Genomic DNA, 27,971 nt, shown 5'->3' on the forward strand with positions numbered 1-27,971 from the left:
GTTTGAAACAAGATGTCTTATTGCCACTGCTTTTAATGCATGTTCAGGAAAATCCAAAAACCAAGGAAAGGTTAGAATGACATGGAGGTTATGATGGGAATGGTGGTGGCCATGATATTAATTTATGCATGTATAGGACGCGTGCGCGTATAGGCCGCAACACAATTTTCAGACAGAAATTATAGAAAAAATAATTTTCTTGGAATATTATTTCAGGAGTAGAAATTGTTCCGAAATATTCCGAATATAATTTTTTTTAAATGAAGTGTGATTTCGAATATTTCGAATATAAGCCGCACCCCAGTTTTCCTCTTGAATTTTTGGCAAAAAATGTGCGGCCTATACATGCGTAAATACGGTAATTTATCTGGTGAAAATATAAATACCACAAAAAAGAACATAAACGTCTATTAGACACTAGTAACAAGGATGGCATAAAAGTAACACAAAGAAAACTAAGAATATGTTGGATCTGAGGTTCTCACAGTGGTGACTATGAAGTGTACTATTTTCTGGGATGTAATGCCATGTTGTCCAGCAGAAGTTCACTGATGTTTCACAGGAGCGTCAGGGAACTTCAACTGGACTACATGCCATTAGGTCCCACAAGACATTACTCTTTTAAGTTAACTGTTCATGCCTCATCACCAGAATGCAGCATAATATCATAATACAGTATACAGACAGCTAGTAAATCCTTTGAAAATGTTACAGAGTTGAAATACTGGAAACAATACTAACATATCAAAATTGCATTCACAAAGAAATTAGGAGCATATTAAACCCAGAAATTGTGTGCTGCCATTCAGATCTTCCTGATATCTAAAAACGCAAAGATCAGATACATAAAGTTATAATTTATCCACCTCTCACATTCATGATGGTGTTCCTGGTTTATTCAATGATGCTTTTTCAACTGCACCACTTATACATCACTGAATATTAGGATAATTCAGAATGATGAACTGGAAATATCTGCACGTAAGTGATTATATTTTAAGCTATTATCCCAGAATTTGCTTGAGGAATAGAGGTACCTTAATATAAATGATAACATATGCAAACTAAGGATGGGTCCAGTGCTCATGCAACATCGTCTAAATGCTGTATACATTAATTCCACTATCAAGAGTCCTATAATAATCTGTCTGATTTCTACACTTACATTTTTAAGCTATCATGAAATATTCATGAATGGGAAATTTGAATTATGGAGCACTTATGTTACAAAATATTAATCTCATAAACTGTTTCAGTCAACAAGTATCTAAAGATGTATAATTTTTGCATCATTTATATAAGTTCAAACTACACCAAACCATATCAAAAATACATCCTACATAATATGTACATTCATAACACATTTTATAAACAAAAACAAAACAAAGTCAACCTGTCAGACAGTGGCATACACACTATAATACTTACTGAATAGTCTACAGAAAAGCCTTATGTATATATAGTGTTACATATAAATTACTTGTCATGTGGTTAAGCTATGCACTGCATTTACAGAACTGAAAGAAGATCCATACTAACACTAGCTGAATTTTTTTTGTAAGTGAAAAAAGCTTCTCTTTCTAAAACACAACTTTTGTCATCAGTTCCACTACCAACTACAAGGTATTCACAACTAGTCTGCCATACTTTGGGAGGTAATGTCAAGTAAAAAACGTAATACAACACTGGTCCCATTTCTAACCACTGGGGAGCTACAATTCTTTTAAGATATGTAAAATACAACTGCCTACTTCTGTGAAATTTTACACATGCCAACAATGGTTATGGTTAACAATAAGCAGGGTTCCTACTTGTTCCTACCAGTAATCCTTACAGAACTGTTCAAAGCTACTTATAATATCAAATCTCAGTGAATGTTTGGTGATCTGTTAATTGGAAAATTTGTTTTGAACAAAATTTGACTCCTGCTAATTTTCTGAACTTCCTTATGAATGCTTTGTCATTTTTACTGGAGTACTTGCCTCTGGAGACATCACTCAAGATGTTCTTTCAGAATGATGAAACACCTCCACATTTTGGTCATCGATTTACAGATTACCTGAATCAGTGTTATGGGAATCGAGAGATTTGTAATGTTGCTCCAAAACCTTGGCTATTGAGATACTTGACTTCTTTTTAAGTGGTCTTATGAAAGAAATGATCTACATAAGCAAAATACTAACAATAGTGGAATAGCTGCTTATGCCCCAACATGATGCTATGGGCAGTAAACTTTCATCTGGGCCAAGAAGAACAAGGCACTTGAAAACTGTGATGGACATTTTGAATATTTAATTTATGGTGTTTCTCATAAATTCATGTGATTAATATTCTTGTTTATTTTCTCCAGCATGCACCTTAAACATCTGTAACTTTTTAACAGCTTGAAACAGAACCAATGTTCTACTCACCATCACCTCCCAAAGTATGGCACACTGTTTGTGAAACAACCTGTATATGTTCAGAAGGGCAAGAATGGTATTTATTCCTTACACTTGAGTCTATTTATATGACCCTGCAGTTTGCTTAGTTTATCTTCAAATGTGAATATGTTCTTATGTAGTGCTGTCCTTTTATAAAATATCAATGTTGTATTCAGAGTCCAGTTTCAAAGAATTTATTTTCATCAAGAATGATGTTAATCATTAACACACTGACTGCCATGCCATGTCATGCCATGCATATTTGGATTTTAGGTGCTGGGGCCAGCCATTTTTCCATGAAAACTGGATTATCAATTTTTTTTTACATTAAACTTGGGAATGGAAATGAATATATTACTGTATTGTTTTTAATTCTTTCAAGTTTGACAAGTTACATTTATCATTTCTCTGCATTTCAGTGACAGCTCTAGAGAAAAATTACATTTATATACATACAGCTTGTCATTTAATGGGATCTCTACAGGTAAATGATAAACTTCAACTCATCAGGTGATGGGACTGGCAGTGAATGTATTAATCATTACTGGAAGATAATACAGAAACAAGCATTACATATATACATGGTATGGTAGTGAGCTGTATATGCTGAAATTCAGTCCACTTACTGGAATACATTATTAATTCAGAGCTTTTCACGTTAAGCAATATTGACATATTCATATTTCTTTTACTAATAAATTATAAAATTAATTATTTAAAAACAGAGGCCTGCTCTATCACAGTGTTTTTGAACTATCCTTTTTATCAGTGGGCTCAGACACATTATGTGGCTGAATGGGTGGTGCTGCTGACATAGCAGCAGCACCTGATGTGGATGCTGACACATCACAGCTTGCTCCATTTGCTTTCTTTCGGTCATCTTGTGATATTACATTCGCCTTTACCATAGTTTCCTTTTCCACTTTGAGCGACAATTCTTTCTTCACAGTCTCTTCTACTTTTTGATTGCCTTTCTCCAGTGCTTTCTCAATTTGTTCTTCCAACTCTATCACTTCTTCTTTACTCATTAAGTCAACTATCTCATCAATTTGTTTTTTGTTAAGTTTAACATTTTCTTTGCCAACCAATTCAACTACCTGCAAAAAGGATAAGCCACTTAGTTTCAAGGAAATTAACCAAAACATTATGCTTCTGCTGGATCTCAAGAGATAGGATGGGGTGGTATGGACTCAATTTGTCTGCCTTGGGATAGGGACCAGTGGAGGACTCTTGTGCACACAGTAATGAATCTATGGGTTCCATAAAATGTTTGGAAATTCTTGAGTTGCTGCACAACTGGCAGCTTCTCAAGAAGAGCTCAGCTCCATGGAGTTAGTTATTATGATGCTGTTGGTTTCAGTGAAATTCTACAGATACAAAGGTGCCCCTAAGAAGCCTGAAATAATTTTATAGGGCAAGTTCCAAGCACATAAATTATTCTGAAAAGTGATGAAGAGAGCTTATACATAGAAAACTATCCCATCTTGAAATAGTAGGTTTAGAAAAAAAAAGAAAGGAAAGAAAATTATGTACATATTAAAAAGTCCACTTAAAATCACTAGGAGACTTAAAATATTGATTCAGGTTTGATATTCATTACATCTAATTTAAAGTTTATGGGTTCACCATTATGAGTTATGTCATGCACAGTGAAGTAATAAAACTGTCAGTACTACCTCAATAACTAACAAAATATTCAGAAAACGGTTCTACACATTATAATATGAGGGAGAGCCAGTAAACATGTCACAAATGGATAAAAAACATAAACATGTGATATTTGAACCATGAAAAAACATTTATTTCTTGACATATCCTCCACCATAATTGACACACTTGTCCCACTGCTTTACCAGTGTGCTGAAACCCAAAGCACAGAAGTCTTTTGACTGCTGTCTCAGCTACTCCCGCATCTCCATTTCAACCTCATCATCATCAGCTAACTGTTTTCCACTGAAGTGGTCTTTTTTTAGCAGATAAAAGAGTTGGAAGTCACTAGGGGCCAAGTCTGGGCTGTATGGGGTCTGGCATTGTCATGAGGAAGCAGTACTCCTCTTCCCAATTGGTCTGGATGCTTTCTACCAACTGAATCCTGAAGCTTCACAGGACAATGCAGAATTCATATTTTCACTTCTGAAAATTGGCTAACAGTACTCCCTGAGAATCCCGAAACATGGTAAGCATAACCTTCCCAGCTGACGGCATAACCTTAAACGTTTTTGCTGAAGGTGAACTGGGATGTTTCCATTACACTGAAGCACACTTTGATTCAGGTTGGTAGTGAAGCACTCATGATTTGTCCCCAGTAACATGCCTGTCAAGCATATTCATATCCTCTCTTTCATCCGCATACTGTAAGAGATGCTGCAAGGACAGACCCATTTAGTTACTTTTTTCTCGATCCTTCAGCTCTCTGGGTACCCACCGTGTGCACACTTTCCGAAACTTCGGATGATCATGCATTATGTTGTATGCAATAGTGCAATTGCTACACTGTCTATCATTATCCTCCTGTCAACTTGAATCAACTCTTTCACTCACTGCATAGTTGCTTCTGTCACAGTCTCAATAGGGTGACCTGGTCGGGCATCATTTGCAACTTTCAAATGTCCTTGAGAGAATTTCTCGACCCAGTGGTGAAACACTTTATACGTCAAACACTTTCCACCGTAAACAGGAAGCATTTCATTATGAATATCCTTTTGCCAACAAAAAACACACAACAACATTTTTTTATCACATTACTAACTTTGTAACAGTAAATATCTGTAATTAATGAACATTATAACTAAAATGCATTTGGAAAAAACACATTCACCAGACTGGGGTATGCATTTCCACACTTATAAAAGAACCATTATCAGAAAATCAAGACAAAATGTAATAATAATCAGAGAATCTATTGGGTCTTTCAAACTCAGTTATTTATTACATCCAAAAGCAGCTTGTATAATACAGATAAGGTCACTGTATGAAGAATGGAAGCTTATTAAAACACTGTAATTCTGAATTGACTATATCTTGTTAGAAGAATACTTATAGGTTCTACGAAAGCATTCTCCACCTTAAAATCTAGTTTTATGGCATTTATCCTGGATGGATATTCCACTTAAAAATTTATTCACTTCTCAGTCACTGGCTTCCCACTACAGAAGCCTGGGTTTGAGCCCAAGTAATGTCATGTGGGATTTGTGGACAAAGTGGCACTGGAGCAGGTTTTCTCTGAGTACTTTGGTTTCCCCTGCCAATTCTAATTCCACTGACTGCTTCACACACACACATCATCTATCATCTGGAGCTGGTGCAATAGGCCAAGCAGTGACCGAAGTGTCAAGTCACTTAGTCTCACTCCACCCCAAGAACTAAACTATTCTTTCTATGCTTTATAATATTCATGTTTAAGTGGTTTAAGTTCGAGGTGCCATCCTGGCATATGCCAGGAGGGACTGAGAAAAATCACAAGAGTCCTCAATCATTAAGGCTAATTTCTGGGCTGAGGCTGAAACTGAATATTTTAGTCATTGTGCTGCACGTCTTTCTGGAACTCTAAGCAAATGCTCACCTTCAGTACATCATCTAGTCTGATGGCTCCATCTTTGTCAATATCCATTTTTGCCAGAACTTCAGAAATCCTGTTCACCAGGGAAGCATCTGGAACCTTCTGAATTCTCTTGATAGCATCTTTCAGTTCCTCAATGCTTATCAATTCCTCACTGAAAAAAGTTAAAGAGGATTAAAATATTTGGCTATTTTAAAATTACATTATAAAACATCCATATTTCAGTAATCTACATTAAATTTCCTTGGTACAAATGATTCTGAGGAGCCCTTAGAAGATTACAAGCTTTAAATTCAGCTGTAGTACATGTACCATGCTGCTTGACTCACCAGGAAACTGACAGCATACGTGTATCATTGTAATTTTAAAAACTTACAGTAAATGTCAACATCGAATAGTTCAAAGCTCGAAGTATTATGGACAAAGAGCAGAAGTCTCTGCATAATAGCAATGTGAACCGGTGCCATATAAAGTCAGATGTTGCAATTACTTCTATGCCTCAGTTTGTACATTCACTCTCTTTGTTAAGGTTTATAAGGCAGAGAATGTACTCTACATTTCAACAAATAAGTTACCTTTTTTGTTGTGTTTCCTTTTCTTCAAGAGATCCTTTAGCTTCTAGGTCCTTTATGAGTACCTTCTCTTCACGTTCAAGCTCTTCCAGAACAGCATCCATCTTACGTATCATTCTGTTTACTTTCTTAAATAAGCGTCTGGCTGCCTTCGATTCTCGTACTTTTGATTCTGACTTATCCAGCACCTTCACTACCTTCTTTAGGTCATCAACATCCTATTAACACAGGAATATCTATGTTTAATACACAATAAGACTAGCACATTAAATATTATGTATGGTCCCGGATGTGATGCCTTGTAGCCTGGTAGATGGATACCTGAATTGAGGAACCTCCTGTCCCCATTTTCAGTCGTGAAGATGAAGAACAGCAGATTCCTCTGAAACACTGATACAAATCTACCAGACTTTAAGGATGTAAGAAGCAGGTTCCTCCAAAACAGTGGTACCCATCTATTAAACTGCATTTCATCATATATGAGAAGACCATGGTCTTGATACTCACAGCCATGAGCACATTAAATTTAACCTTTAAGTGACGGCCCTTTAAATTCTGGTAATGGCAGGGGGACGAATTTGATTTAAATACCCACAATTTTAAAGCAATAAAAACTGCAATCATTTTCTAAAATTGCTGTGATTTCTACAATTTTTGTGATAAACGAACCAAATAAATGCTGTTTTTTTCTAGAAAGAATATAGAATCAGATATTGTAATTTACAGACTTTATAAAATGTGTAAAAATTTTTAGACTGATTCCAAGTAAAAAATTCCCAAATTTGTCGTCTGTCTACAAGAATTCAGAGTTCTTGGAACTAAGAATGCTGTATGTAGATGTTGCAACACAGCGGATGGTTTATGTAGCCATGTTTAGTTTTGCATGTCTCGAAAGATTATACACTTATGTCATTTCGGTATGCAGAGATGTGGGGTGAGTATCTATTCGTATACAAGAACCCTGATTGTTTATTATCGCTTGTCGCAACACAACAAGCTCTCTGTTCTCACTCTGCTTGAAGTAGATTATAAGTACTTTCATGGTTAGCATCCTAATACCACAGCCAAGCAGTATCAAAAGCGTGAACCAACCATTGCACTGTCTCGTTTGGAAGACGCTGACATATTTCAACTCATAAATGACTCCGAATCAGATTGTTGTACCGACAACTCTGAGAGTGGCGTTGAGGAAAGTGAATCAGAAATTGATTTCGACGAAGAACCATCATCTTGGTCGGCAACCTGGGGACCACCACACCAGCATGGCAAGAGAAGTGTGAATAATTATTCAGGTGGAGCTGTGGGCAAACTGTGGCAAACAGTTATAGCATCTGTCGTCGAACCTGGAAATGGACAAATAAACTATTTTTCCATCTCCTGGATCTGAACAGTTACATCCTGTTGTCACACAGAGAATTTCGTCTCGCTCTTGTGCGGAACATGCTGGAAGGGGTCCACTTCGCCCTCAATGGACCAGGGGTCAAACCCCTGCCGTTTCATTGGAGATATCTCAATTAGAGGAGGCCAAACAACATCACTGGTGGTTGATTTCAATGAAGAACCATCGTCTTGGTCGGCAACCTGGGGACCACGACACCAGCATGGCAAGAGAAGTGTGAATAATTATTCAGGTGGAGCTGTGGGCAAACTGTGGCAAACAGTTATAGCATCTGTCGTCGAACCTGGAAATGGACAAATAAACTATTTTTCCATCTCCTGGATCTGAACAGTTACATCCTGTTGTCACACAGAGAATTTCGTCTCGCTCTTGTGCGGAACATGCTGGAAGGGGTCCACCTCGCCATCAACGGCCCAGGGGTCGAACCCCTGCCGTTTATCGGAGATATCTCGATTATAGGAGGCCAAACCACATCACTGGCCGACTTCCTCTACTTCGCAATTGAGGTGTCATGTGTGCTTTTCGCGTGGGAAACGAAGAACCGTCCAGACAAAGTGCGTGAAGTGCAACGTTGGACTCTGGATTTCCGGATGTTTCCAAGATTTCCACACAAAGCCAACGTTCCGTTAGACAACGCAGGTGGGAAGAGAGACAACTTATAAAGCTGGTGACCAAAAATCATGTAAGTAGAAAAAGAATTTATAACTTAAAATTAGATTTTAAAAAGCCGGCCGCACGCGTGGACTGCGCGATGACATATGGCGTCATTCGTCCCCTTGACTTTATTTTAATGATGCCATATGGTGTCGCTCGGCTCTTAAAGGTTAATCTATCTATACATATTCATAAAACACTAAGGTGTGTTTCTGGACTTTGCCACTTGCATGCAGCAAGCCAGCTGGTTTTGTGTGGCCCACAAGAGCATTCCTCCATCCACCAAAAATGTGTTAATGCCCTCTTCTATAACCATTCAGTATGGTAACATTTCAAACCTGTCCAGAGCCTGATGGGGGATGTGTTTCTACCAGATATTTAATTTTTCCAAGAAGCAGCTAGAAAATCAACAGCTTTTTAAATGACCACAAAGTCCATATTTTTTACTGGGTTTGAATGCAATTTTGACTGCATGGATTTCCACAGAATTTGTATACTATATAAGTGGAACAATCCATGTACTTATTTTACTAACAAAAGATTTAACATGAGTGAAGAAAATTACAAATTTTCAGTCACATTACCTTAGAAATTCGTATTTGGTAGGGTGCACTTCAAAACATCCATAAAGAAGGCCAGTTCAGAACTGGGGCATTAGTACATTGTTTCTTATCTTTTGCTATGTTTCTTGCATACAGCCCAACATTTTATGGGTTCCGATGTCCTTTGAACTGAAGTATTCTTCATGGGAAATGCCAGCATTGCTACTGTGTTGTCATCTGCATGGAGTCTTGTCACTTCGATTTCCTTATAATATTTTACTAACAAACCCTGAACTAAAACAACTCAGAATGTTCGATAGCCTACCTTTCTGTCTGTCTACTGTCACTTCACTCAATAGACATATTTAGCAGTCTACAGAAGAGCTTAATGCAAAAGGTAAAGTAAAGTTGTCCCTGTGCTTAACTAATTAAGCACTATGCCATGAAGGCATATGGGAAAGTGGATGTACAGATCCACATTTTCTTGACCTCAGCACTAGCTGGTGGTGAGTGGTCAGCTTCATGCCCCAGCCACTTTACCCCATGCGAAAGAGCCCCTAGTACCAATTATATTGGAGGTTGTGTGAACCCCAGAGCCGGTCTGGATGATGGGGAGAAGAGAAAATTCTTGACCCTATTGGAACTCGAACTCTGATCCCTCAGTTGTCAAGCCTGCAGCCAGTCATTATACTGACTGCGGTAACCTGGCTCCAAAGAGCTTCATATACTACTTACTAATTTTCTTGCCTTCAATAAGGTTATGTCTATAACAGCTGACCTTTCTTCTCAGTACCTCTCCCATAAATTTGGTGTAGTCTATAAAAACAGTGCCTTTTGTACTTGCTGACCTCACTTCATGCTGACTGGTCATTTCACTTATGTGAAATGAAGATATCACTGGTGCAGTCCTTGTATCATTTTACTTGATGACTGATGCAGGTCCAGTGTGTTATACAACGATCACTTGTCTTTAGCTTTTGCTCCTTCACTTCTGAAGGTACATTCTTCCTGTATAGTTACAGAATCCCTGCACAATCAGTCTTCTATGCCTTTAGTAATTTTGCCAAATCTGGGGAACTGTATATGTTGAACCCAAATAATACATCCTTTACAAAGCAAGGATTCTGCTAACTCCACCAGGAAAGCAGTTCTATTCATGTGACTGCAGCTCTGAGGGGACTGCATTACCATATCCTTCTCTATGTGGACAATGACAACACACACACATTACCAGACATACACAATTCAAAGGGTCTTCTACCAAACTGTGAGGACTCCAGAGGGAGGTATCGCCTGATATGAAGACGTCCTTTCCACAGGGTTAATGACTCATAACTGAAACATTCTAATGAGGAAGAGATAAGACTTCAAATTTGTAATTTAATTGGTCAATGACAGATTTATTTTGAAAAGTTCTGGGTGACCTTCATACTTCTCTTAAGTGCTGCTGTCTGTGAAATGTAAGAGCCTGCAAACTGTTTTGAATCAATCACAGAAATGACCATCAAATACGGGTGTGGGTATCAGCTGATTAAGTAAAAATATATTCCCAAGCTTGGCTTCTCAGTAATGCACATTAGCACAAACAAGGCTAGAATGAGGCACACTTCATCTTCCATAAACAGTCTCCATATATGCACACTTGCCTTCAGAACTTTCATATTGCTATGCATAGTCATATGTTTCTGCTGCAATTTGTCCAAAATATTGCCTGCTACAAAAATATAGTTCAAATTTCCACAATTTCAGTCACACCCTGGAGGTATATTACCTCCTACAAATCATGTCTTCCCATATATAGGAATCTGTACTAACACTCCAGTGTTTCATTGACTGTTATTAATTCCAAGGGTAGTAGTCATCCAGATAGAGAGGAAAGTCTCCTGACTGTGCACATCCCCTATGTGGAGGGTATTTCAGAAAAGTTCAAATGTATGGGGAATCATTACATTAGTACCATCTTCAAAATTAAACACACTCTTAGGTATTCACTCATGAGAACCAGACCCCAAAGAGATCTGCAACAAACGGTATACTGCCTCTAAAGCATTCTCTGTATATATGACAGATGCTACATTGGTAAAACTGGGAGACCACTAGTTGTGCAGTTCTGCGAACATAAGCACAATCTCAGAGATGATCTTCAAGAAATCAAAATTAGCCCAACATGCCTATGAAGGACATCATCAGGTGGGCTAGGATGAAGCTAAAATTCTGGAAACTGAAAGTAATAGCAGGTATATAAATATAAGCAATCAGCTCATATGGCATATATAAAATCAATATGATAAGCCAACACCGCTTGGATTTTGATCCCATATGGTTTCCTCTCTTCAGCAATGAGGTTAGCAACTCATAGGAAAGATCAGGATTAAAGGATCCTTCAGGGGTATGTATTGAGTCCAATGGCTCAATTTTTGTTCCACCGCTACAATTGGAACGGACACTTCCATGATAACAAATACATGGAAACTGTGGAGAGAGACAAATAGTAGCAACAAACTGTCGTTGAGTAACAACGGATGAGACGAAACACATTACCAGTGTAATCTATAAGGAATGTTCCCGTAACAATTGACTGCCTGAACAGCGGTAAAGGAACCACGAGAAATAATGTCCGGTATCTGGTCCACATAACCCCTATATAAGCAGAGCTTACGACACGTATAGGGCATTGAGTATTGAGAACGAGACAATCTTGGGAATATTGTCACCAGAGACAGTTGAGATCCAGCCACGGCCAAGGACAGTTGAGACGTCGCATGAGAGTATTGGGCCAGAAGTCAAGCGACTTTACAAGTGGTAATAATTGTAAGGTGTGTAAGAGTGAGTGTTCAATAAAGATTCGCTAAATACGACACCCACATAAAGTTATTTGTCACGTAACATACCCAACATGTGACAATATTATTATAACATGAAGATTTTACAATTATTCATGTGCATTTGTGTTTATGAATTTGGTTTTCTGCATTTATTTTCCACTTTCTTTTCTATCCTGGTTTCAGGTCTGTATATGCTTCATCCCAATTTTTATTGTTCCTCTTATATCCTGCTGACAATGCCTGATCTTGGGTGTTATAACTGTAGTTATGAGGACATAGGTTGCCCAGGACTGAGGTTAGCTCTTTCTACTGGAACCTGAAAGAACAGATGTCTCCCACCCCTTCATGTGTGGATGGAAACAGACCGTTTCCAAAATGCTGTTCTTTAGAACAGTGGCTGGATGAAGTCCAAAAACCCAATAATCCAAACACATATGGACTTTTATAAAGACACTTCATGAAAGAAAAATTATGTTAAAAAAGTGAATCACCATTTTTAGATGAGCAGCATATGTCTAGAACTACCCAGCTCATAAAATATGACAGATTATTGACAAGCATATAATCACTTACTTCTTGGTATTCTGCCAGTTCTTCTTTTAAATCATCCAACTCCATTTCAACCAAAATCTTTTTATCCTTACTCAAAGTATCCAATGCATCCTCAAGTGCTTCAAAGTCTGTGGCTGTCAGCTCCTACAAGGAGAAATAGCAATCAACCAAGTCAGTTGTATGATTAAAACAGGGCGATGAGATGGATTGGACACGTAAATTTTCTTCGGGGCAGGAAATATGTATTACAAATTTTGGGCATATATTCTCCTTGAACAGAAGAACACAGGCCATTTAGTTCATGTTCTTCCTGCTTCTATTGGACTCTCCTGATGGCAGATTCTATATCTTGCCTCAATAAGTCAGAGAAGTAAAGCAAACAATCACTCCTATCGCCCTCCACTAAGACACATGACCATAAACATTTGGCAGTCATGACACCATTAACTGTGAAAATATTGATCTCCTTACAAAACATGTGATGCCTACATGAATGTAATTAACATTAATAAACACCACATAAAATACAAACCGGAAATGAATTAATGTGTAGAGTTCTATCATCTGGGATATAATGCTGTGTAATTTCTTGCTTAGCTTATTCTATTTTGACCTCCTCAGTGAGTGGTGCCCACTAGTGATTCTGTTCCACAAACTTCAAGCCCAAAACGTTAAAAAGCCTGTAGAGCCTTGAATGAAAAATATTTGGCAAATCATTATCACTGTTCACTCTTGCCAATACTTTATTCTGAGTTAGAATTTCATTCTTGAAAAAAAAATTATGCACTTCTTTCACAAACGGAAGTTTTCATAAAGCTGTTATATTTTTCACTCTGCTTTTTTGATATCTAGATTTTGTTTGAAGGAACTAGTTTTCCATCACCTTCCAGTTATTTCCTAGAAAAGTACATGCTAGATTTAGATATTCCAGATGCATAAGCCACTACATCTGTCCCTTCATCAAGTGTAATATGAGGATTATCTTCACTACTTTCTATAAAGACATTTAACACACCTTTTTCTGCACTTGTCAGTGGCTTTCCTGTCTTAGGTTTCATTAGAGAAATACCTGGTTCAACCACGGTTTTAAACTAATACACATTTACACAACAACAACAACAACAAAGAAATTACACACTTAAAAGTAACTCATACAGTACATAACTGAAGACAATAATTATGAGTGGTTTCTATTGTTTTCACATGAAAGAATAAGCAAACATGCAAAACTAATGAAAAATATATAAGCACTATCACATGAGTATCACATGTTAATGCAACTGAAAACATAGATGGGGCTCAGTTCCAGGCACAGCCAACATGTCATTCTGACAACTAGTGTGCTTTCCCATGTTTAGGATACATTTTATAATATTTATGTATAAATATGCTGCATATAAGCAGTCTCATGAGGCATTTACCAACAATAGACAAAACTATAATGCATTTCCTTGTTTGTCACTCTTCCACAAAAAGCTGTTAAGACGAAAAGCATCTGTGCAGGTTTCAATTAAAGGGCTATAAGCTTCCATTATATCTTCTCTACCCTCCCTCACCAAGTTCTTTACTTCATCTCTCAGACTAAACGAGACAAATCATATGGCGAAATTAATGGAGCATTGACCATAAATAATCAGCTTATTTTAATCCACTGCAAACTGGAAATGTTTAAGAAAAATTTACCTACATAAGGTTCACCAGATAATTCATGCACATGTTTAATTAACCCCCCCCGGTGATGCAAGCTCCGTCTTCAGTGCAAACCATATATTATAGGTCTTTCGTTTTGCTCTCCTTTACACACTACATGTTTCGGCCACAAATGGCCATCATCAGGTGTATTACTCGCGTATCTGTCACACTGCACTTAGTTTAACATTTAAAATTTAAAAACATAGGTCTTNATCTTTACTACATATACAAGAAACAAGAAGTAGCCACTGCAGCACTATAAACATAGGGCGAGTAACCCTGACAATTTTAAATTTTAAAATTTAGAGGAAAATTGAAAAGATTTTAAAATTAGAACTGAAGATTTTATAAGTGCTAATTCAGAGAAATCAAAATTGATGTGTGTAAATAACAAAGATATCAATGAAGTAGATTTTGGTAATAATGACGAAAGGAACAATCAGGAAGACCTGTGTTTTTAAATTTTAAATGTTAAACTAAGTGCAGTGTGACAGATACGCGAGTAATACACCTGATGATGGCCGTTTGTGGCCGAAACATGTAGTGTGTAAAGGAGAGCAAAACGAAAGACCTACTCGTATAATATATGGTTTGCACTGAAGAGGGAGCTTGTATCATGTATCGTATGGAGTGCTACAGGATGCTTAAATATAATATTTCATTTTTATTTGCAAGAAAAGTGTTGCGATAACTGTTCCCAAGCAAAATGATAAATAAGTAAGTCTGAAGAGACATCATATAACAGAATGAGTTTTGATATCAAAACTGAGCAAACAGTTTACAATACGGACAACCAACTAGCCAAGAATTATATCAACTGAAGAGAAACAACTGTAAGTTGAGGAAGAAAATGATACAAACCTCTTTCTTTCTGCTGTCATCTTTAACTGGCTGCTCCTCAGCTGAAGTAATATGAAGAATTTCAGGTTGAATTCCAACATCTTGAGTGATAATAGGAGCCTTGTCCACAAGTATTTCCTTTTCTTCCTATGAGAAAATTTTTAAACAGTTTTACAGCAGTGAAATGGTGATACTGTTTCATACAAATCTATGTTAAGATATAGACAGCAAATATTACACAGTACAGGTGATATCATCATGAAAATAATTTGTAAAAAGGTAGGGGTAAAGCTATCCCTGTAACAGGACATGGAAGCCCTTAGGGTTGTGATGTGTCGAGTCTCCCACATTTTCTAGAAAATCGGCTCACAGATGGCAGTGAGGCTGTCAGCCTTATGCACCATCCGCCCTTTACTCCCCAGGAAGATTCCTATTACTCAAAGTAATAATAACTCAATTTAATTTGACACATATATTAGATATAAATGCTATGCATACACTTCCAAGGACGAGTGTAGAATGCTACATACACAACTCCAAAGTGAGTGTGGATGTTTCTACACATATTAATGAAACCGTGAGAGAGAAACTTTCTTATTGTAAGGTAAAGGTAAAGCTGTCCCTGTGCTTAACCAATTACGCACTACACCATAAAGGCATATGGGAAAGTGGATGTACAGATCCACATTTTCTTGACCTGGGCACTAGCTGGTGGTGAGTCGGCACCTTCACGCTCTTGCCGCTTTACCTCCGGGGAAAGAGCCCCCATACCCATTGGATAGGAGGCTGGGTGGGCCCCAGAGCTGGACTGGACAATATACAGAAGAGAAAATTCTGGCCCTACTGGGACTCGAACTCCAACCTCTCGGTCATCCAGTCCTTAGGAATTCGCTATACTGACTGCACTACCTGGGCTCTAAAAAATTAAGCCTTGCTAAGTGTGAGTGCAGGAAAATTGGAACTACAAGTATATAACACATATATATGTGTATTTCATTAGCATGATTTCCTTACCTGATGAGAAAAGATAGGTTCGTGGTAGCATAGTGTGCATGTTATTCCTCCTTACCCTTAATAAGTTTCAGTATCACTGGTGGCTGCGCCACAGCTCAAGCGGTTAGTTGCTGGCTTCCCACCGTGGCGGCCCGGGTTCGATCCTGGGTCTGGTCAAGTGGGATTTGTGGTGGACAAAGTGGCACAGGGTAGGCTTTTCTCCGAGTACTTCGGTTTCCCTTGCCAATCTTCATTCTACCAAAATTCTCCATCATCATAATCACCCGGGGCAGGTACGATAGGCCAATCAGTGGCCGCTGTGATGAATGGACCCAGTTACGACTCCACCCCCCCACTAAGCGAATCAAAATTAATTAATTCAGCTTCACTGACTTTTATGACATTTCATACAAATATAGCACTAGAACCTATCTCACATTTGTATTCTTAATTATTAACCACCAATAACACAGATGCTGAAAGAGTGTGAATTTCTGAAGTAGATGCAATGGCAACATCACTTAGCATATGGGTTTGTGTGATTACAAAGCATCAACATGCATAGAAGGTATTTTGTAATACATCCATTATGTAGGCCGCATACCAGCACGTGTCAAGACATGTAACAGTCAAGACAAAATGGCTGCTACACGACATAAAGAAAGCACAGTTAAATGAATGAGAGTATGAAAACCACTGCACACCGGTCTGGGTCATGATGCTGACATTCATTTCACTGACATCTAAACAGGATGGAATACATGAAATCCTACTGACCCTCTCGATCTCCTTCTTTTCCTCTTCTTTCTCTTCTTGATCTTCCTCGCGAATTTTACGTACTTCCTCCTTAATGATTTCAATCTTTGTCTTATTGTCTATCTTGCCCTCACGTTCTCCAATGGCCGCCTTTGTCTGGGTCACCTTGTAACACAAGAAGATCAATGGGTCACAAAAGAAAACACAAATAGAAACTTCTTTATAATAAATAAATACCTTCACAAAACAACCATAAACATGCATTTTTAAGACACTGTACTGAAATACATATCTGTACTGCATCACATATGTATGCTCTACATTAAAGTTGAACTTACTGAAAATTAAATGTTCCTGATTCCTGACAGTAGAATGAAGGTCCTGTTCTGATATATACTTGGTTCTGTCCGAAGTACCAGATGCTGGCACAGATTAAATTTTCATTGCAAATTATAAAGAGAAGAAGATCAAAACCATTATTCTTTACATGAAAGTGTGTGCAAGCAAGACAGAATTTAACATAATTGTTAAGCTCAGCAAAGAAGACCCTTGGAAGAGAATATAAGCTTTTCAGTTTTAACATACTAGAATTTTGCTTTGTTTTCTTGATCAGTCAAGAATCCATACATTCCCCAATACAACTGATGCCAAGTTTTTTTGAGGATGTCTTGTTTCTGCAAGCCTATGTGTTCTAATATTTCCAACCCCAAGTAAGCATCTGACTCTCTGACAGTGCTCACCATTTTGAAGAAAAGCAAAACATGATTGGATATTCTCTGCTAGTGGTTCTCAATAGGGGTCATCCTGTATTTCAAAGGGGCCACAGGGAAAAGTTGGAAAAATGGAGGGCCAGAAAGTTGCTAAGTGGGCCAGAAAATTTCACTTCTGATATAAAATTAATAATAATATAAAAAGAAACAAAAATACCAAATGGTCAATGCATACAATAAAAACTCAATATCCTTGTTTCCGTGTACCATACTGAGAAGGAACAGAACCTATTGTACTTAAACTACAACCTTAGATCTGGGAATTCAAAGTATTGGTAAACAGGTATTCGCCTTCTTAGAGCAGGCAAAGCCCTAGTGAAATGGTTAACTGGAAACATGACAATTTATTTCCCTAAATATCTCCCACTCCTCTCATGAGTTTTACCACCACATTCTCAGTAAATTTCAGGTGTCCTTCAGTTTAGTATTTGGAGTGTCTGGAAGAAGACATTTTTTCTGCATAAGTTCTATTATTGTGGCTGTTCCCTATTTTGCAGGAAAGCTACAAACTCCAGCCACTATTTTTCAACAACTAAGCATTATATTTCACAATAACTTGAACTTTCATTACACACAAATTATTAGCTTTCAATAGAATTTGAATACCCTTCCTCTGCAAAAGAAAAAATATGTGTATTACAGCAGAATGGCTTCCAGAGTAATTTCGATGAATATTAACTTCCAAATTTTTCCACATCTTTAAAAAATTTAGAAATAGGACAGTCATAAATTTTAAAAATTAATTAATATTCTTTATATTATTAACAAACAATACATGTTAATAATAAAAGTGCAATTGATAAGGTACATATTTATTACAAATATTACATTTATTATAATTAAACAATATGAGAGGTGGGGGCCACAGAAGTGAACGAAACTCAGAAGCAAACCACAAGCAAAAGAAAAAAATTGAGAACCACTGTTCCATGTGATGGACGTCCACTGACATAAGAACAAGTGTGTAACACAGAAAGAACACTTGAATACCATGCTCTTGAAGTGTTTTTAGCATGAATGCGTGACTACTTTACCAGTCAATGGAGCAATCAATGGTCAAGGCAGAATCCAACCATTTTACAGCATGTTCAAAGATCAAGAACTTTCCATGTTTTAAAGCATGATTTTACCGTTTAAAAACAATAAAAAGCATTAGTATGCATAGTGTGTCAGGTGGCTCTACTGTGTTCAGTAACAGTCCATAAAACAGCACAAATGTACACACACTCACAAGTCAGTTCAACCTAGTTTCATGAAAGGCAAGCTAACAGCAAATAATGGACAGGACTTTTGCTTGCAAAGGGCAGCTACTAATGAGCAGTTGGTTGTGAACACAAGAGGTTATGTAAGTATGAAGAAATCTTCTAACTTCTCAGTTCAGGTGAGGCTACAAACACTAAGAATGTTGAATTATTATTTTCACATCTCTATAATCAGTTCCAGAAAGAACACTTACTGATGAAACATACATTAAAAAGGTTTTACACTTTGGTGCCATGTTGCAATATTCACAAAATTAGAAGTTTGCAATACATACTTACAATAGTATCAGGTAGAACATAAATCGTAGCCTTGAGCTGATCACTTGTTGGGATTCTATCTGGAAGAAGCAGTGCTCTTGACAGCAACAGCAGTGAAGGAGGAACTTTCTTTTCAAGGCTCAGGTCAAGCCACTGTGCTAGTTGAGTTCTGAGTGCATCCTCAGACATACCATATGCTCTCATACCTCTTGCTCTACATGCCTGTTGGAGCTCTGCTGGGGTGAGCGATTCTATGCCCTCCTTTAGTATTACCTGAAATGAGAGAAAACACTTTCATCCTCCTCTGTCCTCTTCATTCATTTCTCTCTCAGAAAATATATATAAAAACACTCAGCTAATGAAAAATCAAGAGAAGCAGAAAAGTTTAGTTATTGAAAAACTACGGTCTTTTACACCAATGATTCAGCAACTTCTCGTCAGAATATACAACAAAAAGATCAAACATAGCAATTCTGGAATGGTCTTAGCTGCCAAAAATGCACTGCATTGCTACTGAGATTATAAGGATGTAAAATACAGATATCTTCAATTCTAAAATTACTTTAAAAGTTTTCTGACGTTCTGAAATAGGATTCAAATGCCTCAGATGGTAGAAACTGAGTTATATTGTTCAAAATTTAGGATGGGAAAGAAAGGGTCAGTGCATACATGGGGTGATCAATTAATTTCCAGAATAATCACAATACACCACTGCAGTTATGGCAAAACTCCTCTGAGAAAAGTCTGTGTATCATTTCCCTTCACTTAAAAGTTGTACCTTGCATTGCTAAAAAGTAACTCCCTTCGAAGTGAGATGTTGTTAAGTAATCATTTAATTACAAAACACTAAGACCTGTCACAAATAAAATATTCAGCAATACAGAAACAGGGTGATTATGGTAGCCGCATGGTCTAAGACATGAACTGTCTTCGCATGCTCAAATGCTGGGATTGTGGGTTTGAATCCCACTTAAGGCATGGATGTCTGTGTGCATTTATTCTGTGTTGTCCTGCGTGTAGGTAGTGGCTTTGTGACAGGCTCATCACTCATCCAAGGAGTCCTAGCGTTTGTGTAAAGAGATCACAAAACTGAAGAAGAGGCCAGGGTCAAAAAAAGGGCTGTAGAGCGATGATGAATGAATGAGTACAGAGAAAGACTTCATAAGGTACAAATTAATATGACATAATGTTAATATACTCTGGGGGTTTGTGAATCCAGTTTCACAACTGTATATTTGTTCACAGATCCAATATTGCTACAACCAAGAACTTACTCTACCACTGAAGCACAATGTAATATGAAATAAACTCACACATATAATTGACCATCCATTCTTACCGCCATATTTACACGTTTATACTACATATATAGTAATTACTTTTTATTACATGCTAATAATAATGCTTTTATTCTAATTATGCATTATCTAACTCACGAGGTAGACACTATGTAGAGAGTTGTTTAACATGACACAACATTTCACAAAGTTTTAAGCGTTGGAGTATTTCTCTGTCTGTGGAAACGCTTCGTTATATAGAACATTCTAGAAGGAATGGATGATGTAATGCGGCTGCATCTATGGTGTGATTGGCTGAGATTTGTAACCTGGGTATTCAACGTGGAATGATAGTGAATCACACCACAGCAGGCTGTGCTTTGCATCATGGCAGTATTTTAATGCCACATCATGTAACTCTCCGTAGTGTGAAAAGTCACTTTGTAATTGTCAGCTAAGCAGGACATAAGTCTGCGCTCCTCTTCCGAGGACCAAAACAAAGATGTTAGCAAATTCGGCGGTTTATAAAGTGTGAATTTAAGTGAAATCCATGTAATGCAAATATATATATATCAATAAAGTTATTATCATTTAATTGACTTGTGTGTTGAAAGTAACTGTTCCTCCACCTGCCAGAACAAGGCCTGTGCAAGACTTTGAGAAAAGTCAAAAGCTGTCTTCACAATCAGTGTCTATGCAAAAAAATTATTAGTTCTTTCTAAGAGACCCAACTGCGTAGGTGTCTTCCTTTCTCACCTGAAGATGGAAACAGATCCAGTTTCTGAAACTTTATGTCCTCTATTACCAAAAATTCCAGATGATGGAAAAAGTCCAAAACCTCAGTAATTCTGTGTGTCATCCACCATCGTCAGAACCCTTTAAATTAAAACTGTTTAAACATGTACCTTGTCATCAGCTGCCAGACTTCTGAGCTTCATCCGAAGGTGAAATCTTAAAAAGTTATTTGTTCCAATTGGCTGTATCTCCAGTACTCGACACAGTGCTGTAAGTTGGGGTCGAGACAATGAATCTAAAGTAAGCTCATCCTCAAACAACTTTGAAAATTTCATTATTTCTTCATTGGTTGCTTGTTCTCCAGATGTGCGCACCTGTGAAAGTTCAAAACACTTTAATAACTTTATTTGCAGAGCCACATCATCCTAATTTAAAAAAACTCATTACAGCTTCATTTAGACATAATTATTAAACAATTAGGTGTAAATATCAAACTGAGAGCACTTACGTATAAGAAGAAGAAATTGTCTTAGACCAAATACATACACAAAAAACAGCAAGAAAATGAACATTAGTATCGCAATGGACTCTTACTTTTGACAACAATAAAATTACTGGTTGCCACAGCTCTAACATTTCACTGAAGATAATACATCTGTCAACAAATGCAAATCTCTTGCTTTGAAATCTTGGAGCTAATGTTAATCAAAACCCACGATGATTCCTGGATGAACTAACAAACTCTTCTGCATTAAAAATGCATCTCTGCCTTCTGTTATGTTTACAAGCAACACTTGGAAGTGCTTATTTGTTGTAAAGATTTTCCAAATTTAAGTCATAGTACATGAGCGTAACTCTTCCGAGAAATGATGAAATCCAGTGTAATACATTATTTCCTATTTAAAGAGATAAGAATCAAGGATATCAAAAAATAATATTGAACATTTCTTCTTTCAAGTGGCTTGGTCACAGAACTTACAGACTTCATATTTCTGCAAGAGAGTTATGTACAGAAGTAACAACATAAAATTAATGTCACTTACACTGAGCTTGGTATTATTGGCCATACCAAAACTAGACACAGATATGGTTCAACTAAATTAATTAACTCTGAATAAACAGAATAGAAATAAATAAAATAAATTATCATGATAAAATATAAATGTCACAAACAAGAAACATATTGTGCAATCTAAACTTAAATGTTTTTAATTTAACATTACTTACTAACTCATGGAATTGAGCCCTTTTGGAGTAGCTGCCAATTCTGCAGCTACTCAAGAATTTCCCAGCATTTTATGGAACCCAAGGTTAATTACCGTGTTCACAAGAGCCCTCCACTGGTCCCTACCCTGAGCCAGATCAATCCAATCCATACCATCCCATCCTATCTCTCTAAGATCCATTTTAATATTGTCCACCAACCTATGTCTTGATCTTCCCAGTGGTCTCTTTCCTTCTGGCTTTCCCACCAATATCCCATATGCATTCCTCATCTCCCCCATTCATGCTACATGCCCTGCCCACCTCATCCTCCTTGACTTGATCATTGTAATTATACTTGGAGAAGCGTACAAGTTAAGATTTAATTTAACATTATCTTTCAATTAACTATAAATTTCAGTGATCCCAAGTCAGTAATCTCAGGTGTTATCTGATATTCTTATAACACTGAATATGAAGATTACCATATTCTGGGATGTGACACCATGTAGTTTGGTATATAAGAATCAACGTTTTGAAGATAGCAGGCTCCTATAAAACACTGCTTCTTATCTACAAAACTACATGGTGTCACATTCCAGAAGACGGTAAAGAACTTCGTAGTTTAGAATATTTTTGTCTTTCTTAAAGCTGTACTAGGGAACTGTCATGATGGAATCTGATAAGCACATTTTGTCTGCATAATCAGTGGTGTTTACCTGCTGCTAGCAATTAAGCATTAATTATGTATGTAGCTATATGAGCTTCATAACATGTCACCATATAAATTTCTCATCTCAAGTGACAATAACTCATCAGTTATCACCAAAACTGGAACTTTATATGGCACCTCACCTTGACAAAGAATTCTGCAAACTCCTTGGCAGCTTCAGAGCTTCGTCCCTTGCCTTGAACAGCCATATCATCCAAAGTTTGCTGGAGAAATTTTGCCATTTCTAGTTTTACTTTAAGGGATTGCTTCATCTTTTCATCCTGAAATTAGAAATGATGCACATCAATATAAACATGATTACACTGATCTAATAAAAGTTATCAGAATTCTCATTCACGCTAATTGAACTTACTTTCTCAGTTGCAGTCTGAAAAGTAGACGGAAGCATTCCCGGAAACAATTTAATTGCCAGAGGAAGCAGCAATTCCATAAATGGAACAATGATGAACACTGAGAAAGGGACTAATCGAAATAAATCCGACACTGTCCGCACCAACTAAACAAAAAGAAATTAAAATCAATACCAATGACCAAAATGTGGGTGCAACATTGCATACCAAATCTCACTCACCATTGTTAAACAGTTTATGAGAGGAAATATGTAGCCAGACATATGGGCTGCTACATACAGTGTCTAGCATAAAGAATACCAAGATTTCAAGCACCTGTAGCTTAGGAATGAAAACAGATATGATGGTGCTATTTGCAGTATTTTATTCATAAAATGAAGGTTTATTTTACACATAAGTGGAAAAGTTTATTTTTAGTCAAACAATATTTCACAGAAAATCCAAATTGAACAATGACTCAATAATGGGCCATCAAAATTATGGGTATGTATGTGGAGAGTGTTTCCACACAGGGCATGGATGTTTAGTTTGTGTGTGTGTGCGTTTGTCTGTGTTTGTGTACAGGTAGAGGCCTTGCGACAAACTGATCACCTGCCCAAGGAGTCCTACCGAATGTGTAAGATCTAGAAAAACCGAAGTGAACGGAGAAGTTCATGGAGGTAGGCCTAGGCCCACTGGGGCTGTAGTGCCAAGGAAAACAATGTGGAGTGTATGTGGTCATTTTGCATTATTAAAAGACCTGTGAAACTGTATGATTATGAAATCCGAATACAGGTTAGACTGAGCTGTCTTCGAATAGAGAGATGTCACCTGAGGTCTTCCTAGAAATCCTTCAGCCATGTAGATGAATGGGGCAAAGGAACTCAATACCATAATCACAACTGCCAGGCATAAATGGCAGAAGAAGGAACAAATAATGGGATTCTATAACAGAATAAAGACAATAAAATCCAGAGTAACACAGAACAAACAAGTAAAAAAGAAAAATGGTCCCCTTTTATATACTCAGGTAATACATATGGACTATATAGAACTGCTCAATAACATGTAAATAAAAACAGCCTTCAGAACAAATAACATGATTAAAAATTTACTTTATATGACATCTGGCACTGATGCATATGAAAATACAGAAATTTACTACTTAACTACTTAGACTGGGCTAAATTATGCAGAGTACAAACCTGATGATCACTACATATTAGACACAACCAACATACACGTAATATAAAAAATAATGGAGAAGATTCAGGCTATGCAACTGATGTACTAAACAACAGCCATCAATACAAAAATAGAGGTCACTGAAAGAGCTACTGCAAGAAGTGGCTCAATTATGAACATAAAAAGAGCAAATGCCGTCGTGAATGCAACAATTTATTTGGTGTAGATCTTTGTCTTTTCTACCTCTACACTACATGTTTCGGCCGTAATTGGCCATCATCAGGTGTATTTTTCACTATGTAGCCGTCACATTGCACACAGTCCAAAATCTAAAACATCAGCCTGTCTGTTTTGTTTAAAATCTTGCCAAAAGTATTAAAGATGAGCAGCGACACACACACACTGGGAGCCTGCATATAATAATACATGAACGGTGCTGGAAACAAGAAATAGCCGCTGCAGCACATGTAGACAAGAGCAGGTGTCCCTGGTATTTATAACTTTAAATTTTAAACTGTAATTCTAAAATCAAATTGACGAGCGTGTGTTGGCAAGATTTTAAAACAAAACTGACAGGCTGATGTTTTAGATTTTGGCCTGTGTGCAATGTGACAGCTACGCAGTGAAAAATACACCTGATGATGGCCAATTATGGCCGAAACATGTAGTGTAGAGGAAGAGAAGACAAAGATCTACAACCAAATAAATTGTTGCATTCACGACAGCATTTGTATTATTACATGTAGAAGTGTATAGTGCAACAGGATGCTTAAATATAATATAATAAAAAGAGCATTTCTACACCTGGATATACAAAAAATCAAACTTCTTACCAGAAAATTAAAATCTGAGGAACAGAATAATCTCTTTAACGTAGCATTAAATCTCTGGAGACATGCCAAGTACTAGGTGCTTTCCATCTATTTCATGAAGTATTTTGTCACCAAAACCAGATCTGAGGCTGAACTCTTAGTAATTAAAATCAAGAATGCATTTTGGGGGTTACTGCAATCATTAAAAAAAAATTATGGTGGCTAAATAAGGACAGCAGTGTGGTATTAATCATGTGACAGTCTATGGCACTTATATGTTCAATTGTTCAACAACAATCAGCTTTGCCAACTCCTCCTCCATCTGTTTTACTGAGACGTTACTGTTCCTACTCTTGTCCAAAATGCAGAAAATTATATACAAACTTACTCTGATGAGATTACTGCTCCCACACATTGCACACAGTAACAAGAATATGGTATATTACTTGCTCCTAAGTGTGGGGTTTACCAATATCAGTGCTTATGATGGTAACAAATACTGGTAGCTTATGCATGCTTAGTTTTAAACCACTGGATTTGTGGTTCTCATGATAAAATCTATCTTCTGGATGCAACCCCTCATAGCACAGAATAAGTCAACTTAAATTTTGGAGGAACACATCATCTCCATCTTCTGGGTCAAAAAGAAGGAAACAAGCACAGCCACTTCCTCTGAAATGTCGGCTGACTTACCAGACTACATAGCATTACTTCCTGCAAGTTAGAACTCTTCTTAGTTTACTGTCATTTATGTTACTTCTTTCAATGTGTTGGGATATTTACTCACATATGTTTCCAATGCTCTTCATGTCATTGTACACTCAGCCTGTGTAGTGCAATACACATTGCAAAGGTCAACATAGTGAGGTCCAGGAATCATTTAGTAATAAACATTTTGGGGAATAATTAAAGCTATTAATTATCAACAACAGTTGGGCTTGTTAAGCAAGAAGTATAAATGTCTCCAGTGACAGCAGAACATAAACATGTACAATAACTGAACAGGGGTGACAGACATGAGTGTGAGTAAATGAATATATGTATTTATTTACACCCTAATATTGCACCTTTCACAATATATTCCATTCTGCAAGGAGCTTTAAGTAATTCTTCTATTATCATTATTTTGCCTTTTGCATTTCCAGAGCCTTTCACTCTCTTTCAATCCATATTACCGGTTCCAAGGCATTGGTACTGACATTAGCTATTAAGTCATGCAACCAGAAACATAAGCAGTATTCAACATGTGCTACACAGGAACGGAGAAAGACACTTCTACCTTGTTATAAATTTTTACTTAACAATCAGCTAATGATCATAACAGCTTCCATAGTCAGCAATTTTTCAATTACAGAATGAAAGTAACAGTATAACATATGTTATAGCAACTACTTACCCAGTACTCAGTTAAGAAGTTTTTAAAATTCCTGACTAGAAAATTAAGTAATTTTATATTTACCAGTCTATGCTCTCGTCTAGTAAGGGACTTCCCATTCATAACTCTCCATACCAATTTCCTTGATACATTAATATCAATAAATAGAAGACGAAATCCATGATAATAGTGCAGTGCTTCATCAACAATCTTCTTCTTAATTCTTTTGAGAAGTGGAGGTTTGTCTGCCACAACGTGAACAGAAGGTTTATCTTTTAGATCTTCTTTTAAGGCTTGAACTGTTTCTTCAACTTTGGATGAGGGTTTTAAAGGTTCTTTGTCATACAACTGATGTCCAACATACATATGTCTCACAACTACCATGCAACTGCCCGAGGGGTAGAATGGAAATAATGTACTGTCCTTTACAAAACTGTCTGACGAATGTATTACGTTAAGCCGAATAACATTCTGCAAAGTCCCATAACCGCTGCTACTTGTTCTGACAATGGTGGACAGCAGTCGAGGTAATACTTGGTTTGGCCTATACAGTCGTTTACTATGTCCGTAAACATGCTTATTACTCCACTGCTGACATTTACACCCAACTGAAAGAAAGACAGGAACCACTTTAGAGTCAAATTTCAAACAAATATAATACATTCATCAGTTCTATATTTACGAGATATAAAAATACTATATGATCGATGCTACATTTCAGTCAAACACAATGTTACATTTACCTCTAGCAAAACTTTTCGTTTTCACAGCTATCGATTTATGAGTGCTAAGGAATGAATGCATCTTTATTGACTATACAATATACCAAACTCAAGAGTCGGCCATTACACATGTTACAACACCGCTGCAATTAGTTTCGATATATGACCGATTCGAGGATCGAACAATTCAAATGAAATTTCCGATGACTGTACTTCGTCCGATCCGCCGTGTTGCCATAGTTCATCATTCGCGTTTACGTGCTTATTCTCTTTGCTCATCAGTTCCTCGTATTAAGATTTTTCGAAAATATTTACCAATATTTTGAAATCACAGTAGAGACGTTTCAATTACACACGTCATCGTAATTAAATTTACATTTTTTCTTTGTGGTATACAACTTTGATCAAAATTCAGTTGTTTTTTTTTTTTTGCTTTCATTTTAGAATCTATACAGATTGCTATTCACGTGGCTAGAAGGCCAAACTTACTGTGACGTTCGTAT

The 27,971-nt window shown here is 37.0% G+C and overlaps 1 protein-coding gene across 1 annotated transcript; it reads right to left on the reverse strand.

Moving 5' to 3' along the window:
• Positions 1-390: 390 nt before the first annotated feature.
• Positions 391-27,725, reverse strand: LOC111865681 (mitochondrial proton/calcium exchanger protein). The gene is made up of 12 exons (XM_023853891.2): positions 27,490-27,725; positions 26,831-27,354; positions 23,398-23,541; positions 23,168-23,305; positions 21,280-21,483; positions 19,119-19,370; positions 16,829-16,972; positions 15,080-15,205; positions 12,548-12,670; positions 6,558-6,772; positions 5,986-6,136; positions 391-3,520 (listed from the first exon to the last, which is right to left on the reverse strand). The coding sequence occupies exons 1-12, from the start codon at positions 27,548-27,550 to the stop codon at positions 3,161-3,163; spliced, it is 2,442 nt and encodes an 813-aa protein (XP_023709659.1). The 5' UTR covers positions 27,551-27,725; the 3' UTR covers positions 391-3,160.
• Positions 27,726-27,971: the final 246 nt, after the last annotated feature.

This window comes from Cryptotermes secundus, unplaced genomic scaffold, assembly GCF_002891405.2.
Source record: "Cryptotermes secundus unplaced genomic scaffold, Csec_1.0 scaffold19, whole genome shotgun sequence".
Taxonomy (NCBI): Eukaryota; Metazoa; Arthropoda; class Insecta; order Blattodea; family Kalotermitidae; genus Cryptotermes; species Cryptotermes secundus.